The sequence below is a fragment of the Bombus flavifrons genome, chromosome 14 (assembly GCF_040668555.2).
Source record: "Bombus flavifrons isolate JBK064 chromosome 14, iyBomFlav1_principal, whole genome shotgun sequence".
Classification (NCBI taxonomy): Eukaryota; Metazoa; Arthropoda; class Insecta; order Hymenoptera; family Apidae; genus Bombus; species Bombus flavifrons.
In genome coordinates this window covers 925,120-943,536 of record NC_138455.1, presented here as the reverse complement: position 1 = coordinate 943,536, position 18,417 = coordinate 925,120, and the positions used below count along the sequence as shown (strand labels likewise).

Below are 18,417 nucleotides of genomic sequence, written 5' to 3'. Positions count from 1 at the left end.
TATACAAATGTAATATTACCTTCTATATAGTCTCTATGCAGTCTTGTATGCAAATTGATTGATTATGAAATAAAATGCTAAAGAAATTTTTAAATGTATATCATAGATGTATCATACAACTTTAATCATATAGATAAAATAAGTTTTTAACAATGCTGTGTATTATCTATTTTAATTATATATAATTTAATGTTAAAGATGAATATTTCTAGGTGAAAACTTATAAAAACTATGTAAAAGATGAAAACTTTATAAAATATGTAAATTTATGTAATAGTATATGATAATTTTAATTTAATATTATCATTATTATTTGTTTCAGGATATTTAAGAATTCACTTTGATTTGGAAATGTACATACACGACATGTATAAGCACTTTTTAAGAGATTTCATACATAGAAGTAGTATGAAACAGAATTATTAGCTATTACATCATCCACTAAATACAAATATTATATAATATTTAAAATGCCACAAGTGGATGGTGCTACAATACGAATAACAAATAATCAGAACGGTGCAGCTATACATAACAATCATAACACAAGTAGTCCAACTCGACCAGTCTTAAATAATAACAATATGAATACTGCTAGGAATAATAATAATCAAAACCCATTAGTTAATGTAAGGGATAGATTGTTCCATGCAATATTTATTAAAGCAGCATTAACTTATGCCAGAACATTTCCACGGCCTGTCAGAAGATTTATAGAATTTATAGTTTTATTGAAGGTAACTATGATTTAAAAATAATATATTCAAATTTAATAAAAGATTTAAAATTATTTATTTTAGGCTATAGCAGCATTTTTTGTGTTGGCTTACATTCACATAGTATTTTCACGAGCACCAACTAATTGTTTAGAACATATAAGAGATGATTGGCCTCGTGATGGTATATTAAGAGTTGAGATACTTAGAAATGGAGGAGAAGATTATAGTATAGAAAAGAGTTACGCAAAAGAGGAGAAACTGCGACAAGAAAAAGTTGATGACTTAACTAGTGCTTTAGGAATATTAACTAGAGATGGGTAAGGAGGGATAAAATATATAAAAAAAATGAAACTTTCATATTATATATTATTATAATTATTAATACAGTATTTTACTTTTTTATTTTATCTTTAGATTTATTAATATCGAACCATCTGCTGTTGATGAAGAACGTGATATAAATAATGCATCGAATGAAGAAAATCATGACAGTTTAACATTGTCTGAAAAAGAAATAGTTATTAGAAGTGCCACTGTGCCTGGAAAAACTCAAGATCCAAATTTAAGTATTACTAACACTACAACAAGTCCTTCATTATCTACTAAACTGGAATGGAATGAGATGAAAAGAGATACTAAAGAAGTAAATATATTATATAAATATGAAATATATATTATATGCGGGGTGTCTTATATTAAATTGTGTTTCAAATGTTAACATTCCAGGTTTTAGATGAGAAGATACTATTAACAAATACAGAAAATAATACTATAGGGCAGGATACAAATAAGTCTAATAAAGAAGACGTTATTCAATCGTTAAAAGATCCAAATTCTGAAGTTAGAGCAGGTATAGTTATGCCATAATTCTTAAAAAATTTGGGAACAAAAATAATAGTAATTTGATGACTTTAATGATCATATAATTATTTTTTAAATATTTTATTAACAAATTGCTCTCTTTTCAGGAGATGGTTATATCGTAGAATATTCATTGGAATATGGCTTCTTGAGATTATCACCTGTAGCACGGCAAAGATTAAACATTCCTGTAAAAATCGTTACTTTGGATCCTGTTAATGACAAATGCTTTGGCGATGATTTCTCCAGATTAATACTTGATGAACTCTTAGGATACGATGACTTACTGATGGCGAGTATTAAGACATTGGCAGAGCATGAAGATAATCAAGGTTTTTTACGGTAAATAAATTTAAATTTATTTCTTTTTGTTTATATTATTTAATATTAGTACTGTAACATTATATATTAATTTTGTTATGTAGAAACGTGGTGACCGGAGAACATTATCGATTTGTAAACATGTGGATGGCTAGAACTACGTATCTTGCTGCATTTTTTATCATGTTAGTTTTTGTAAGTATATTTTGTTTTTAGTGATAATCGCATGCAATGCTAAATATCTCATTCATTGTTTGTAATTTACAATTATACGAACGATCAAAAATAGAATTTAAATTTCTTTCTTTTTTGATATGAGATTGAATATTTGATATTATACGTAAAACAAAGTAAATCTTTTATCAGTTTATGTATTAAGATACATGATTTATTGATTTATAAATTTATTCATTTTTTTTAAGTTACATTTTTCCCTGCAATTTCTGTGTTAAAAAAATGAAGCTATTGGTATTTGCACGTTTCGGTGTTATAATATCGCATTACGATATGATAATCATAGCTCCAGAATGTTCTGGAAGTGTAAATTGGATTTAGTTTCATGTGCTACGTGTTTTCGATCCGGATATATTCCTCTCCGTCAAGGGGTTGATATCACACGTGTCCACACGACAACCCAGTACGTGTAAAAGGATATGGCAATCAATTTAAAGTAACCACGCACTGAGGTAACCCGCGTATAACTCTCCAACCACCTGTACCCTTACATTCTGTGATCCCCTTGGAATTGAACCGTCGGGTATAAATCAACGTTATTAGAGGTATCATATTCGTTACAGAGACCCCCAAGTTGGCAATTTTGTATCAAATTGTTCTCAAATACGTTTTGCTGCAACCAGTAAGAGACGATTGTTAAGAATCTTGGAATTTAAATTACTAATGATGGCTACTTTCACTAATTGCTGTTTTAGTTGCGATCGATATAGGACAAAAATATTACTTTTGTAGTTAAATTTTTTTTTTTAATGAATATCATCTTCGACAATTTTTGTTAATAGATAATTTATATTTTGTAATTGAATAAGTAATTTACGTCAATATTTATCGAATACTACATTCCAATATAAACAGCACGCATGTCTGATGGGTTGTGAAATTTCGGGGTATTCCCCGGGTGTTAGGAAGTGATTGGATCATATACGGACCAACGAATAGCTCCACTCGTGTTTAATGGGTTTACGGCGAGCGAACAAATGAGTAATATTGCATACTACTAACCATGATTCAAATGCAATGCATTGTGCGGCAGTCTACATCTAGTTCATACCTAGCTATTCACGATGGATATAGTGAAAAGCCAATTATTCTATGCATGAATAATTTGAGTAGAAGAAATGTTCAAATAGAAAATTTGCAAGATTTGTTATTCATTAAGGTGACTTATACATTCTAGTGAATTATATATGTATGTGTATATATGTACATATATTAGTTGAACATAGTATCTGATCTTTTTCTCCAATTTCTTGTATTTAATTTTATCATTGCTATTATAGTATAAATTTTAATATTAAATATTGCTTTGCAATGATTTCAAATTTATGTAAATTCCTATAATTGGAAATAGTGATTACAGCGCTATAATTCGGTATCGTTAAAGTTACAAACAAAAATGTTTACATACAAAAAATGATATTTCTTATGCGTGTTTCATCGTGTATAATAACAATTTAGTTAAAACAATTTAACTCAAATAGAATTTATTAAAAAATCTACATGAAATGTGGTGTCCTTTTCTTCATAAGATTCATTGTAATACATATTTCACATAAAGCATTGAAAATATTTGAATGTAGTTTGTGGTTGAGATGGGAGATAAATGAATCTCGTGCCACAACACGTGAATGTTACTTCAGTGCTTGGGGTATTCTACCTGGGATCACCCTCGGTCAACCCACCGTGAAGTCACGTGTACGGAACTGTCGTCATCTATATATTACTCAGTATCTTCTCTGTCATATGCACATGACATTGGGTATATACCCTCCGTTGTAGTACGATATACACTTTGAAACAATATTCTTCTCTTGTCTTTTTTAATTGACAATGCTTCTTTTTTGTTGTGGAAGACTATATTCATTTCTTCGATCAAATTAGACAAAATGTGTTTTGCTTTCATATTTTTATTGATTTAATTTATCCCATTGAGGTTATTATATAAAGCAAAATAAATTTTGTGAAAGTATATTAAAAAGACACCAATAATAATATTTGAACATATTAATGCATAAAAAGTTTTAATTTTAATTTTTAAAATTTCCATAGGAATTATAAAAGATAAATACAATTCAAATAACAAAAACGTGTAAAGATGTACTTAAATAAAGTATTGCTGTGCACAATTGAATATCTAAAAAAAGGATATATCTGAAATGTTGAGTTGTATGACAAATTATTTAGGTAAGCAATAAAATGTTATTTAATGTCAAGATTTTTAATGTTAAATAGGATTGTTATTAAACATTTACTTTCATTATTATAATAGTGGTGATATAGTCTTTTGACTTTGCTAGTCATAGAGCCAATATATGTAATTTCAAAATTAGTACTTATATACTACTAAGCGTTAATATGATGGTTTGGTTGATTGTTCGTATATTGTTACTTATCAATTATTGGGAGCGTCATTTTATACAAATAAAAAGTATTGTGAATTATTTTTTTTTTAATGAACGCAAATATTCGTTTTCATGTGATACATGGTAGGTGTTTTCTAAAATATGCATATATACTGAAGTAGATATTGTAATGAATATTGTTCTAGATTCTAAGCTAGAATATGAAAAATTTACAAAAATCTACAATCCGCATCTTGCGATTGGTTATTATGTTGATCACTCTACAAATTAGTAGTCTTTTCATTCCGAAATGAGAAGTGATAGGGATATTCCAAAAAAATATTTTCCACATTCCAATCGAATTCATACATTGATCTTAGGTTACATGGAATTTTTGTCTCTTTTGTATCAGTAGCTCGTAAATAGCACTGACGCATCTGCAAAGTACTATTAAACGTTTTTGTTACCAAGGTTGCTCATAGTAAATAGTGAATTATCTCGGGGTGTCAGGTGCTAGTACAATCTGAACCATTCGCAATTCAATTGTACTATTCGCTCTCAACCTGGTAACCGAGTGTGACCGTTCGGCTTGCAATTTGCTTCGTATCCTGTCTTTATTGCAATCCCTTTTCACGAAATAATAAATACTTTTACCGCTTTGATACATATTACTCGATATATAAGAAAAATAGAAAAAAGAAAGATTTATTACTAAGATTATTGTTTTTTTATTCAAATTATTCGTTCATTACGATTAATTTTATTTAGATTCGAAATTAGAAAAAATAATAACTCTCTTTTGTATGACTATCCGTCTAGACCTCATTCTTTAAATTATAACATGGGGACATTAAATTTATTTTTTTGTGATTTATTACATTTTATTTACAGTAACGTATTTGGTTATTTCAGACTATCTCCATTTCGATGTTACTGCGGTACTCGCATCATCAGATCTTTGTCTTCATTGGTAAGTGATTACATTTGATAATTGAATCAAGAATTTCATTTGTTGTGCTTGCTTTCGTAATATTATGAATATCGACTACTTCTTTTCTTTATCGCATCTTTAGCTGTTTTGTTTTATGTATGTGATTTGACGATTTAATATTTTCTTTTTGCTAAATTATATTATAAATGATTATACATAAATTTAATAATAATAAATATATACATAATAGATAATAATAAATATATACATAAATTTAATAATAATAAATATATACATAATAGATAATAATAAATAAATATATACATAAATTTACGATTCGCAATCAACAGATTTTGTGTTCTCAAGAATTGATTTTACTCATTTCAGTTTGAAAGAATATTAAATGGCGTTGTTTTTTTATTCCATACAAGTGTAAGGAGTAAAATACGCACGGAAGAGATAATTTTAATTCGCTAAGAAATATATTTTGTACGGAATTATTGATTTTTTCTTCGATAATTAATCTCTAATTTAATCTCCGATACCAAGAGGTAAATGCCCTCTATGTCTGATAACTCCACGTGACAGAATTAATTGATTTCCGTATCTGCAGCTTTATAAAATTCAAGTTGATACTGCTTTAAAAAAGTTTCTATCTGCAGAAAGTGATCTAAAAAATATCGATTATCTGAAAATCTGAGGTGAACACCCTTTTATCCATGGCCGTTCTCCTGCAAAATTGTTGCCCTCCCACCTTATTCGTTTCCTTTATATAGAGATATTTGTTAACGATTACGCTATAGTCTCTTACTAGTTGACAGTTCGTCCAAACACATTTTCGTAACGATGGAAGTATTATTTTTATCTACTTTTGGGTTATTGTTCATCTCTTTAATCATCATTACTTCGGCGAAGTTGATTCCGATAATATACCGACAGTTCACCTATTGGAAGAAGAATAAAGTTCCATATGTACTGGCAGGACCGATATTTGGAACTGCTTGGAGAGTCATGTTTCGTCGTATTACTTTCCCGGATTATTGTATGTTCGTCTATAATTATTACCCTGACGTAAGGTACATCGGGGTGATGGATTTCGCTACGCCAACGGTGGTCATACGAGATCCAGAGCTGATCAACGAAATAGGCGTAAAGAGTTTCAAGCATTTCCCAAATCATCGAAGTTTCGTATCCGAGGAGATGGATCCGATTTTCGGGAAAAATGTATTCTCCTTGAAAGATGATCAATGGAGAGAGATGAGGAACTCATTGAGTCCATTTTTCACAGGCAATAAGATGAGATTCATGTTCGAGCTAGTATCCAAGTGTTCGAACGATTTCGTTAGTTATCTGTACGAACATTCAGAATTTCACTCGATGGTGGAGCTGAAAGACATCTTTACTAGATACGGAAACGACGTAATCGCCACAGTTGCATTTGGAATAAATGTGAACTCGCTCAAGAATCCAGACAACGAGTTCTACAAAAGAGGAATCGATATTTCTTCGTTCAGTGGTACGCTTCGTTTAATAAAATTCATGTTATTTCGGTTGAACCCGCGTCTAACGAGAATGGCAGGACTGAGGTTCCTGTCTCGAGCAACGGCCAACTTTTTCTGGAATGTGATTTCTGAAACGGTAACTGCAAGGAAAACGTGGGGCATCGTTAGACCAGACATGATCCATCTTTTGATGCAGGTCAAAGATTTGAAGCAACCCTCATATCAGCTGACCATCGACGATATTGTAGCTCAGGCGTTCATTTTCTTTTTAGCCGGTTTCGACACTGTTTCTACTTTGTTGTGTTACATGGTTTACGAGTTAGCTTTGCATCAAGATATTCAACAGAAGTTACGTGAAGAAGTAGATTATTATTTGGAAAAAGAAAACGGGGAAATTTCTTACGAGGCTATGTCGAAGATGGAATATATGGAAATGGTAATATCCGAGACGCTTAGAATGCATCCTCCATCGTTGATAGTCGATAGAGTTTGCGCAAAGAAATTTGAATTGCCTGCAGCGGCGCCAGGTTACCAAAGTGTGACAGTGTATCCTGATGACAATATTTGGATCCCTGTTTATGCGCTTCACCGCGATTCTAAATATTTTCCCGATCCAGAGAAGTTCGATCCTGAACGGTTTAGCAACGAAAGTAAAAGTACTATTAATCCTTATACGTATATACCTTTTGGAGTAGGCCCTAGGAAATGTATTGGCAATCGTTTCGCTTTAATGGAGACTAAGCTTTTGATAATCCGTCTGCTGGAAAAGTTTATTATAAAACCTAACGAAAAGACAACAATTCCTATTGTGTACAAGAAGATTGATTTTACACCGGCATCAAAACACGGATTTTGGCTTACTTTGGAGAAGAGGAAGAGTTAGGTACGCCATAAAGTATATATTGTTGTTTAACTTTATATTACGGTTAACTATTATTTGTACATTAACAAATGTATACATAATTTGTTGTTTCATTTTTATTTTAATTCAAAATTGTTATTATTTGATCGTTTTGACTTATGTTTCTTTTACTTTGTACTATATTTATATTTCTCTTCTTAAGGATATGGGCTTCTCTCTGTGATCATTTTCTTCCATCTTTGAGAAAACAGAGTTTGATTAACGTTCTTATCGAAAGGCATCTAGTTACGTTTGTATCTTGCGACTAATAAAATTCAGCAAATAATGAAAATTTGATTATAAATAAAGTTTCCGTATATGTGATTTTGTTTCCGTTCTATTTCTCCACCGACATGCTCTTTGTTTCACTTTTTTGTTCTACTTTATATGCATCGAGAAAACTATGTGAAAATGATACGACTACGAATCCCTGTACGCTCCATAACATCAAATATGATTAAATTCATGGAATTCTAATTCTATACTTTATTGATCAATATTGTATCGAGACAGAGGAAATTATTTATATCTTTCGCACCATTCTTTATCACGCCTTTAACCTTTCCTTCGATTGTATCCCTATCTAGTCAAAATTAAGATCAAATACCACGTTATAACATATAAACAGGTATGTATGTGTTCTAATATTTGTCAATGGCAGTGTACGTTCGTTTCATTTTCGAATCGAACATGAATTGAAGTTGCTTAAATTGTTCTTGTTACGATACAGAAAGGAGGACAGATATAATACAATAATGATATCATCTTCTGTATTCTCCCTTCCTCCACCGTTTGACGTTAAACTTTGTACATGTGCTCGGTTCGTATTTGTAACCTTGTAGCTGACAGACGACAGTTATTTGCTGCTGAGAGTGCTATGGAGATTCTATCGACCTCATCAGCGTTTACTCTATTAGCGATCACTTTGATCACGATAACCTTACTCAAGTTCTTTGCAACGATATATCGACAACAAACTTATTGGAAAAAGAACAACGTGCCTCATGTTAGATCCATTCCAATATTTGGTCCAGATTTTTGTCCGTGGAAAATTGTTCATCAAGTATAGTGACTTTATTTATAATTATTATCCCAATGCAAGATATATTGGAGCGATAGATTTTACCTTGCCAAATCTATTAATTCGTGCTCCGAAATTGATTCGAGGAATAACCGTGAAGAGCTTCGAGCATTTTACACATCATAAAACGTATTGTATATCGATGAGCACATGGAGCCTCTATTTTCGAAAAACATTTTTTCACTACGAGGTTAACGTTAGAAATCCTCTCTCTATGAAGGTGGTAATGTCGGAGACCCTTAGAAAATATCCGATGCTAATTATCATGGATAGGCAATGCACGCGAAAATTCGAATTTTCTCCAATGGAGCCAGGATATGATGGTATTATTTTATATCTTGGTGATACCATTTGGTTATCTGTGTACGCGTTACATCACGATCCTAGATATTTTTCTGATCCGTAAAAAATCGATCCTGAACGATTTAACGAAATGAATAAGGATAACATTGTTCCATGCACGTATACGCCGTTTGGAGCTGGACTTCGAAAATGTATCACCGATCATTTCGTATTGATGGAAGTTAAAATTTTAATGGTTCACATTTTGCATAAATTTCTTGCAACCTAGCGAGAAGATGCGAACTCCTTTTGTATTCCCAAAAAATAGTCTTATATCGATCCCTGTGGCAGGATTTCTGATTACATTAGGAAAAAGAATACCTTAAACGTACTCTGATGCACGATTCGTATGATATTCGTATGATAATCGTATGATAAGCATTTACATTTATGTGTTACTTTATGAGTTATGTGTTTCGTAATTAAACAAGTAAACACATGTTGTAGATATTTTATTACCACCAAGTAATATTATCTTAAGTTTTGTCGATTTTCAAGCAACAAAGAGCATAGTATGTATTTTGTTATTGTTTCACATTAAACAGCGTAGTAATTTAAGAGATAATTGACTTAGATATACAAGATTATTAAATGCTAGAATAGAGGCTTTATTAACCTCGGTATATGATAAACATATATTAGTATTTATATATATAGTAGTAGCTTTTTTGCAAATAACCAAATAACGATGTAATTAATTTTCTTCTTATTGTACAGAATGCTAAGAATTTGTATATTTGTTAGTGTCTTAGTGTTAAAACCAGCTATGATACATTGCCCTGTTAGAGTTAAATGCCGTTCGAAGAAGGTTAAAAAGTCTAGAAGAACAGTTCACTTGCTCTACTGCATACAATCACTGATATAATATAGAATTTTTCAAACGAGACATATTCGTATGCGTTTTTATCGTTATGCCATCGGGATGTGATTTAAGAATAGTAGACTGGCAAATAAATTTCCTTTTACAACACTTACGCATCGGTTTTTGTAGATTGTTTTCATAAAAGGATATCGTCATCAGTTTAGGCCATGAGATAGTAAAAAGAATTTTTATGAATTCTACGCTTCATAGAATTATTATTCATCAGTGGAGTTGTATAAACAAATCTTAAAGCAAAACTTGAAACAATTATCTTTTTTATTAGTCGTTAAAAATTGTAATTTCGAGCAAAATTTCATATATTTTACTTCATATGAATATGAACTCTATGTCTGTGACTATGTTAATTTCGTGACTATATTTTCGAAAATCTATAGCAGAGGTTCAAATCTTTTATATAGAGTGTATTGCGGAATATAGAAAAACAAAAAAAAAAAAAAAAAAAAGGAAGGTAAAAAGCGAGCGCAATTTAGGACATGAAAAATCAATGTTTCAATGCAAGGATTTCGAAACGAGATTGTGTAGTTGCCGATAATTCCACTTTAATTCCCATTTATCTTTTTATCTCTGTACGGTGAATTTGTAAAGGGGCGGCAGGATCGACAGCAACAATTTCTACAAAATGTATTTTCAGAATATTCACGAGGAAGAACGCAGTTTGTTCACTTAGTTGACGCAACAGCCATTCTACTCCCTCCTTCTCTGTTCCTCGTGCAACGATAAATCGAGTATATGTATTCGCCCATATTTATAACATTCCTCCTAGTGACTAGAGACAGAGTCGACGCTCGTAATTCATCCTCGTGGTAATGGAGTCATCAATGGAGTCGTTCTCTTTTTCGTTCAAGTTGTTAGTGATCGGCTTGATCGTTGTTAGTCTAGCCAAGTTGATCAGTTTGTTTCATCACCAGTACAGTTACTGGAAAAAGAGACACATTCCTCATGTGGGAGCGATGCCTGTATTTGGATCCGCGTGGAAACTGTTCACCCGTCGCGTGTCCCTTCCCGATTATTGTACGTTCGTTTACAATTATTATCCGAACGCAAGGTACGTCGGTATGATGGATTTCTCTACGCCAGTTGTGGTAATTCGGGATCCAGAGATGATCAGGGAGATAGCTGTGAAGAATTTTGAGTATTTTCCCGATCATCAGAGTTTCATCAACGAAAAAATAGATCCGATATTCGGGAAAAACGTGTTCTCCTTGAAAGGTGATCGATGGAGAGAGATGAGGAACACACTGAGTCCATCCTTCACAGCTAGCAAGATGAGATTCATGTTCGAGCTGGTGTCTAAATGTTCTGAGGAATTCGTCGACCATTTATACAATCATCCAGAGTTGTCGTGTTCGATAGAGGCGAAAGATGCGTTCACTAGGTATACCAACGACGTAATTGCCACTGTGGCTTTTGGAATAAGTGTGAATTCGTTGAAAAATCGGAACAACGAGTTCTATAAAAAAGGAGTGGATGCGACGAATTTTGGTGGTCTTTTTCGGTTACTCAAGTTTCTGTTATTTCGTATGAATCCACGTTTAACCAGAATGGCAGGATTATCGTTCCTTTCACGCGATACCGCCAACTTCTTCCATAGGGTCGTTTCTGAAACCGTGAAGGCACGGGACGAGCAAAATATCGTTCGACCGGACATGATTCATCTTTTGATGCAGGCTAGGGATAAGGAGAAGCCTGTCACAAATCAGATGACTATCGATGATATCACAGCTCAGGCGTTCATCTTCTTTTTGGCTGGTTTCGACACGTCCTCCACCTTGATGTGTTACATGGTTCACGAGCTGGCGCTTAATCCGGACGTACAAGAGAAATTACAGAATGAGGTGGATCGATATGTGGAAGAAGGAAACGGGTTTATTTCGTACGAGGCTCTCTCGAAAATGGAGTACATGGAAATGGTGACATCAGAGACACTTCGGAAATATCCTCCGATAGTTTTCATCGATAGGTTGTGTGCGCAAAAGTTTCAACTGCCTCCAGCGGAATCTGGCTTTAACCGTATATCCGGATAACATCGTTTGGTTTCCTGTTTACGCGTTGCATCGCGATCCCAAGTATTTTCCTGACCCAGAGAAGTTCGATCCAGAACGTTTTAACCACGAGAATAAGGATAACATTGTTCCTTATACGTACTTACCGTTTGGCCTCGGGCCGCGAAAATGCATAGGCAATCGTTTTGCCTTAATGGAGACCAAGATTCTGATAGCTTATCTGTTGCACAGATTCCGCTTGAAAATCACCAAAAGGACGAAAACACCTATTGAATTTAGCAAGACGAATTTTTCGTTGACTCCTGATCAAGGGTTTTGGATCGGTCTGGAAAGAAGGAACTTTTAGACTCGTTTTCGTTTTCCTCGTTTTGTTTGTTACTTTGGTTAAGAGTGACGTGCACCGGTGTTACGTGTATATTGATCTTTCTGTTTTATAAGCGAAATATTAACGGCGATATTTAATGTTTGTACACGACGATGAAATTAAATTTAAGATCGTGAATTTAAGATCGGCTTATTAAATACGAATGTAAATTTTTATTTCAATATCACAATATAATTGGAAATTTTAGAACCTTCGGTATTTCGTTTCCTTTAAGTGTAAAAAGATCCTAACAGAAATAAATATGTGTATATTGTTAAAGAAAAGTGTATGGCATCGTTTCGAAGGTAGTAAGTGATAAGATACATTTATAGGCAACTACTATTTTATATTATTATTAATTCTAATATATTACAGTTACCTCTACTTTTATTTAACATTACTTTCTGTCGACAATTATACTCTGTTGTTATTTGCGTCATGTAAATTCCTTATTCTAAAAATACAAGCTGCATAGTGTGGTTTCGACGAAGACACTTTTCAAATGGAAATGTCGTTGTACGGAATCTTTCTTCTTTCTTCGTTTCGTTATGACAAAACGATGGAATACGTAACCCATATATTCTTTCCGTAGTAAACACTTGCAATGCCATTGCAATTAATGCATTGCCATAATAATGTTAACCTCGAATAAAATACGCACGATACCAAACCGGTTTATCTATCATACGTATGAAGCATTAGATGTTTACGTCTGTAGAGTGTAGGTAATCACGTTTCGAACATTTTTCGTATTCTTTTATTTGTCCTACGAAGATTATAATAGTTTATTATCTCACTTGCTTCTCTTTCTCTATGTACTTATCGCTTCCTCCTTATAAATCTTAACAGCTCAGTTGTCACTCACTTTGTTTGTTTATGACAGAAAAATTGTGATACGTAAACAAGATAAAATTAAAAAAAGAATATAAAATTAAATATAACGTAGATGATGTTTGAGGATAAGAAATATTTAGATATTCAAAAGATATCTCGGTATTATCCTAGAAAAATTCTAATTTTAGTAATATCTGTACGGAGATTAATTTCTCAGAGCTTATTCATACAATACTGATTTTTTTTATCAAAAATATCATATCGTCTTCGTCTTTTTGTAGTACAGTTCAAGAACGACTGTGCTGATTAGAAGACACGAGTAGGAAGCTTCGGGTTCAACGACCTGATAGTATTTTTCGAAACAGCCATATATATAGTCGCTGATTAATTTTATTGTTAGCGAATGAGTCAATAGCCAATCAGAAAATTACAATGGTCTCACTACCGATACCGACATTCATAGACAATTTTTTCTCTATTTCATTCCCGTTCCTTGACTTTCCAAGTGTTTGCGATTAGACAGTAGGCTGATAACGAACGATAATGAACCATCTTTCTCGATATCTACTTATCTAATCGAAAGACTTAGAAATTACATTTTGAAAAAAAGGAAAAGGGGCGAAGGGCAAACTTTGTAAGTTTGAAACGTGATGTAGAAGAGGAGCTATTTTCCCAGGTTAATCGTTTGAAATACAAATTTGCATAGAAAAACATTGTAGGGAGGAACTACCTCTTGCTTTCCACCAGTGAATTTGGGATATTTTAGGCAGCTTCAGGACCATTCAAGTTCTTGTCTTCCGTCTTTCGTTCATGTTTATCTCTACTATTCTGTTTTCGTTATATCCAATCTTTTCCTCCTCTTTACGTTCCTCGTTCCTTTGTTCCCCCTTTTCTGCATTCCTTCAGACCCTTTCTCACCTCAGCTTTCTTATCGTTGCGCCTTGCCTAAAATATGTAGAGAAAATACTTGAAGTTTACGTAGTCGGTTTTTGTCTGGTAAATATTCAGTTTGCGAACGTAGCGACTGAATTTTAAATATTCTATTAAAATGGCAGCGCTTGTCTAAGAGATGATTGTTTCGAGGCTAAAGCAGATAAGAAATCCTTATATACATATACATATATATATTTTTCTTGTTATTTTTCGCTTAATTCGTATTGTTTACTATTGTTGCCAAGCTTAAATTATTTTAAGAGCTCGGCATATTTCTAACATGATAAATTCGTGGGAACGAAGAAGAGAAAAATTGTTTGGTGGCTTGCTGATCTCGCGTACCTTATACCCATGAATCTAGTTCCTTAGAGATAAAAATATCGAAATTTTATTTACGCGAAGTTTGTTAAACTAATTTTTAAAAGATAAAATACAGTGGACACATTGATTTGCGTAAAAAAATAATTTTGTAATACAGTTGCCAACAAGCGGAGTTTAGATTAATATAGAGCAAGATGGAGGACTCGAGAGTTTTAATAAGCAGTGGGAGTGGTTTTAGTGGGCGATATCTTGAAATCTAAAATTCATTAAATCGGAACACACCAAGCTTGTGGCGGAAATTTGTAAGCGGTAATATTCTGGCTATTATAAAGAAGCCGCGACATGCGTCGTCGTTTGGGAATAGCTCAACTTCTTAATTACGTTGCCACGCTTTAACTAAGTTACAGAAGAGAGTACCCTTATGAAAGTTATTTCTGAATAATTAAACGTTCAGCGTGCAGCTTCACTACTGGCGAGTTAAAGATTTCTGCTTTTTTTTGTAAATACTAAATTTCATCATATAATCATGAAAAAATATTTAATATTTCAATTATATTTTCTATGCGAACTTTTTGTATGCTTCATTCCTATGTAAGTAAAAAAGCTAACTTACAACAGGGCAAATTGTAGGGTGTTCTATGACTTGAAACAGGTCAGAACAACGGAATAACATTTTGTTATACGGAGCTCCATTTTTCAGAAAAAGTAACTTTGAAATCCAATCGAGTACACGTGCATCTGACTGATACCTCGTGTAATTGCTTTCGTTACAGATCGTTACTAGATCTGTTTTCGCGTTTGATACAACGTAGCTAACAGAGACTGTTTGCTATTAGGAGAGTGTATTGTTATTATACAAGAATAATTGGAATAGTAGTTTGTGGCTAAAGTATTTAGCAAAGTTACGTAAAGTATTATAGCAATGAAGATACAAGTGTATTCTACTGAATTTTGGTTCCTTTTTTGGAAAGCGAAGCTTCGCAGTCGATAGATCAGTCTGATAAAGTAAATTTATAAATGTATAAAATCTACGCTAACGGCAACAAAACAACAAAACAACAAAACAACAAAACAACAAAACAACAAAACAACAAAACAACAAAACAACAAAACAACAAAACAACAAAACAACAAAACAACAAAACAACAAAACAACAAAACAACAAAACAACAAAACAACAAAACAACAAAACAACAAAACAACAAAACAACAAAACAACAAAACAACAAAACAACAAAACAACAAAACAACAAAACAACAAAACAACAAAACAACAAAACAACAAAACAACAAAACAACAAAACAACAAAACAACAAAACAACAAAACAACAAAACAACAAAACAACAAAACAACAAAACAACAAAACAACAAAACAACAAAACAACAAAACAACAAAACAACAAAACAACAAAACAACAAAACAACAAAACAACAAAACAACAAAACAACAAAACAACAAAACAACAAAACAACAAAACAACAAAACAACAAAACAACAAAACAACAAAACAACAAAACAACAAAACAACAAAACAACAAAACAACAAAACAACAAAACAACAAAACAACAAAACAACAAAACAACAAAACAACAAAACAACAAAACAACAAAACAACAAAACAACAAAACAACAAAACAACAAAACAACAAAACAACAAAACAACAAAACAACAAAACAACAAAACAACAAAACAACAAAACAACAAAACAACAAAACAACAAAACAACAAAACAACAAAACAACAAAACAACAAAACAACAAAACAACAAAACAACAAAACAACAAAACAACAAAACAACAAAACAACAAAACAACAAAACAACAAAACAACAAAACAACAAAACAACAAAACAACAAAACAACAAAACAACAAAACAACAAAACAACAAAACAACAAAACAACAAAACAACAAAACAACAAAACGATAAAACCAAGTGCGAGTTGTAAATTTAAAATTTTGATTTGCAATTTAATAATCGTGTATAAGATGGCGATATGGAGCCATTGGAGGAAAAGATAGAAACGAAAAACTGAATGGAATAAATTAATAAAAGGTTGTGTATGGATTGAGTGTAGCAAGAAAAGCGAAACCTTGTCTCTCATCTCAGGACGCCGATCGAAAGTTTGCGAGAACTTAAATCGAGATCCAGGAAGTTTTGAAATTAATTCTTATTGAGCTTTGAACCGACTCGTCGAACGCGACACGATTTCTTCACGGCCCTCAACTTGTGTAATAACCTTTCGCTCAGGAACTTTTCGTCACGGAGTATCTAATAAATATTAAATTCGAACCGTTCGTCGTCGAGCATAACGATCTCGATACAATATCGTGTCGCCATGCATTTACTTCATGGAATATAAAGTATATTTTTTATGAATTCTTTAAACGCTTTCATCGTCCTTTTTTCTTTCTCTTTCTTGCTTTCCTTTCCTTTTCTGTTTTGTTTCATTTCCTTCGACTTAGAAAATATCAATGAGTCGAATAGCCGTTTGCATACACGGCTTTGCCTATTTTTCACGTGAAATATACTTCTTTTCCCTTTGTTTCAGTGGATCTGCTTCAAATGTTGGAGTTCAACTTAACGGTAACGTTTCCTGCTGCATCTCTGCTCACGGTGCTTCTGGCTCTTGTTGGTGAGTTGTATTTTCTTCTTTTGATTTTGTAGTCATTCCTTGAACTCACACTGAACTCATTTCTTGAGGTTATACGTTATTTCGTTGATGGAAAATTATTGGTATTCAATATGAATTTCAATATAATCCAAAATAAAGTAGATTATCAATTTTTTTTACCATTAATAAGGTAGTTTAGTAGTATTAGATAAAATATTTGGAAGCACATTTGGAAAGTTGCAATGCTTCAGTAAGTGATACGAGTGCGTACAAGTAGAAAATTAGAAATACACTTATTTTTTATCAGTTTATATAATGAACTTTATTTCCAAATTCTGTATTACTGTTACTTGAAAGATTCTCTGGTTGACTTTCTGCTGACTGCAGAAATCTTTTTGAAAGGCAATTGAAATGTAATCCGTTGAATCGGCGATGCGTTAAGCTCTGTTCTAGCAGTTGGAAGTTAGGAACGCGCGTGCCAGTATGGCGAAGGCGCAAAATATTAAAGGCTTTTTACTAAATCAGAGTCTCTCTCGGTTTCGTTCCCTCGCTGATACGACGTTAGCTCTGTTACAAAGCTGATTGGCCGGGACGGTTAACCCAGGATTCTGCATAAATTTCTGATGAAGGCGCAACAGTTGGGTAACCCGCTCGGAGCCCATTTAGTAACGGTGGCGGCGACGTCGGTGGTTTCCCTACCACTGCGACGCCCATTTCCATTTCAACCTGAATCTCCTCTTCACGCTTCGCATGTCCGTCAGCGCCATCCAATTGACCCGTATAAAGTGCGATATCGCTAATCCTCCAGTAAGGTTATTCAATGGTTTTCAAAATGCTGATCAAATTTAATATACAGAGGCTTTCAGCCTGCCGTCTTTCCTTCCGCCGTAATGAAATCCTTGTTTCGATTGAAAATATGTTTAAAAAAAAATCGTGTTGAAAGGTTACGCTTTTAGCGGCGGAATTGTAGTCAGCTTCTTTATTCGATGCTGGTACACCAATCGCTTTCTTTCGGAAAAGATCTAGTCGATAAAGCGAAATGAATTTTCGCGAGAAGCGGTCAAGGTCCATTTCGCGACTCGCTTATGGTATATCACGGGGCCACCAGTTGCACGGCTGGTATCCGAGCAAAATGGCAACAGAAGTGGTAAATTTCCGGATTCGTACTGCAAGAACCGGTTGCACTACGGTTGTGTGTATATAAGGGGTTTACCAGTAGATGTTGA

General features: G+C 33.1%; 3 protein-coding genes across 5 annotated transcripts in view; all 3 read left to right on the top strand.

Annotated features, from left to right (window-relative positions):
* The window catches only part of LOC138186811 (membralin), a 66,416-nt gene that overhangs the window by 623 nt on the left and 47,376 nt on the right, over positions 1–18,417 (top strand). For 2 of the 3 annotated variants that reach the window (XM_069127027.1, XM_069127028.1), the window contains exons 2-9: positions 323–737; positions 801–1,036; positions 1,134–1,362; positions 1,446–1,569; positions 1,688–1,922; positions 2,006–2,096; positions 5,390–5,447; positions 17,129–17,212. In XM_069127027.1, coding sequence (XP_068983128.1) covers positions 471–737; positions 801–1,036; positions 1,134–1,362; positions 1,446–1,569; positions 1,688–1,922; positions 2,006–2,096; positions 5,390–5,447; positions 17,129–17,212 — 1,324 coding nt within the window. In that variant the 5' untranslated portion in view covers positions 323–470. The remainder of the gene's footprint in view (positions 1–322; positions 738–800; positions 1,037–1,133; positions 1,363–1,445; positions 1,570–1,687; positions 1,923–2,005; positions 2,097–5,389; positions 5,448–17,128; positions 17,213–18,417) is intronic. The other variant, XM_069127029.1, reaches the window with a different exon arrangement.
* Positions 5,803–8,160, top strand: LOC138186816 (cytochrome P450 9e2-like). The gene has a single exon (XM_069127035.1). The coding sequence runs from the start codon at positions 6,255–6,257 to the stop codon at positions 7,791–7,793; it is 1,539 nt and encodes a 512-aa protein (XP_068983136.1). The 5' UTR covers positions 5,803–6,254; the 3' UTR covers positions 7,794–8,160.
* Positions 10,865–12,619, top strand: LOC138186815 (cytochrome P450 9e2-like). Its single transcript, XM_069127033.1, is given in 2 exon segments — positions 10,865–12,116; positions 12,118–12,619. Coding segments are annotated over 2 exon segments (1,542 nt in total). The 5' UTR covers positions 10,865–10,923; the 3' UTR covers positions 12,467–12,619.

Coding starts and splice junctions, on each gene's coding strand:
- LOC138186816 (XM_069127035.1), top strand. CDS start 6,255: ATGGAAGTATTATTTTTATCTACTTTTGGGTTATTGTTCATCTCTTTA.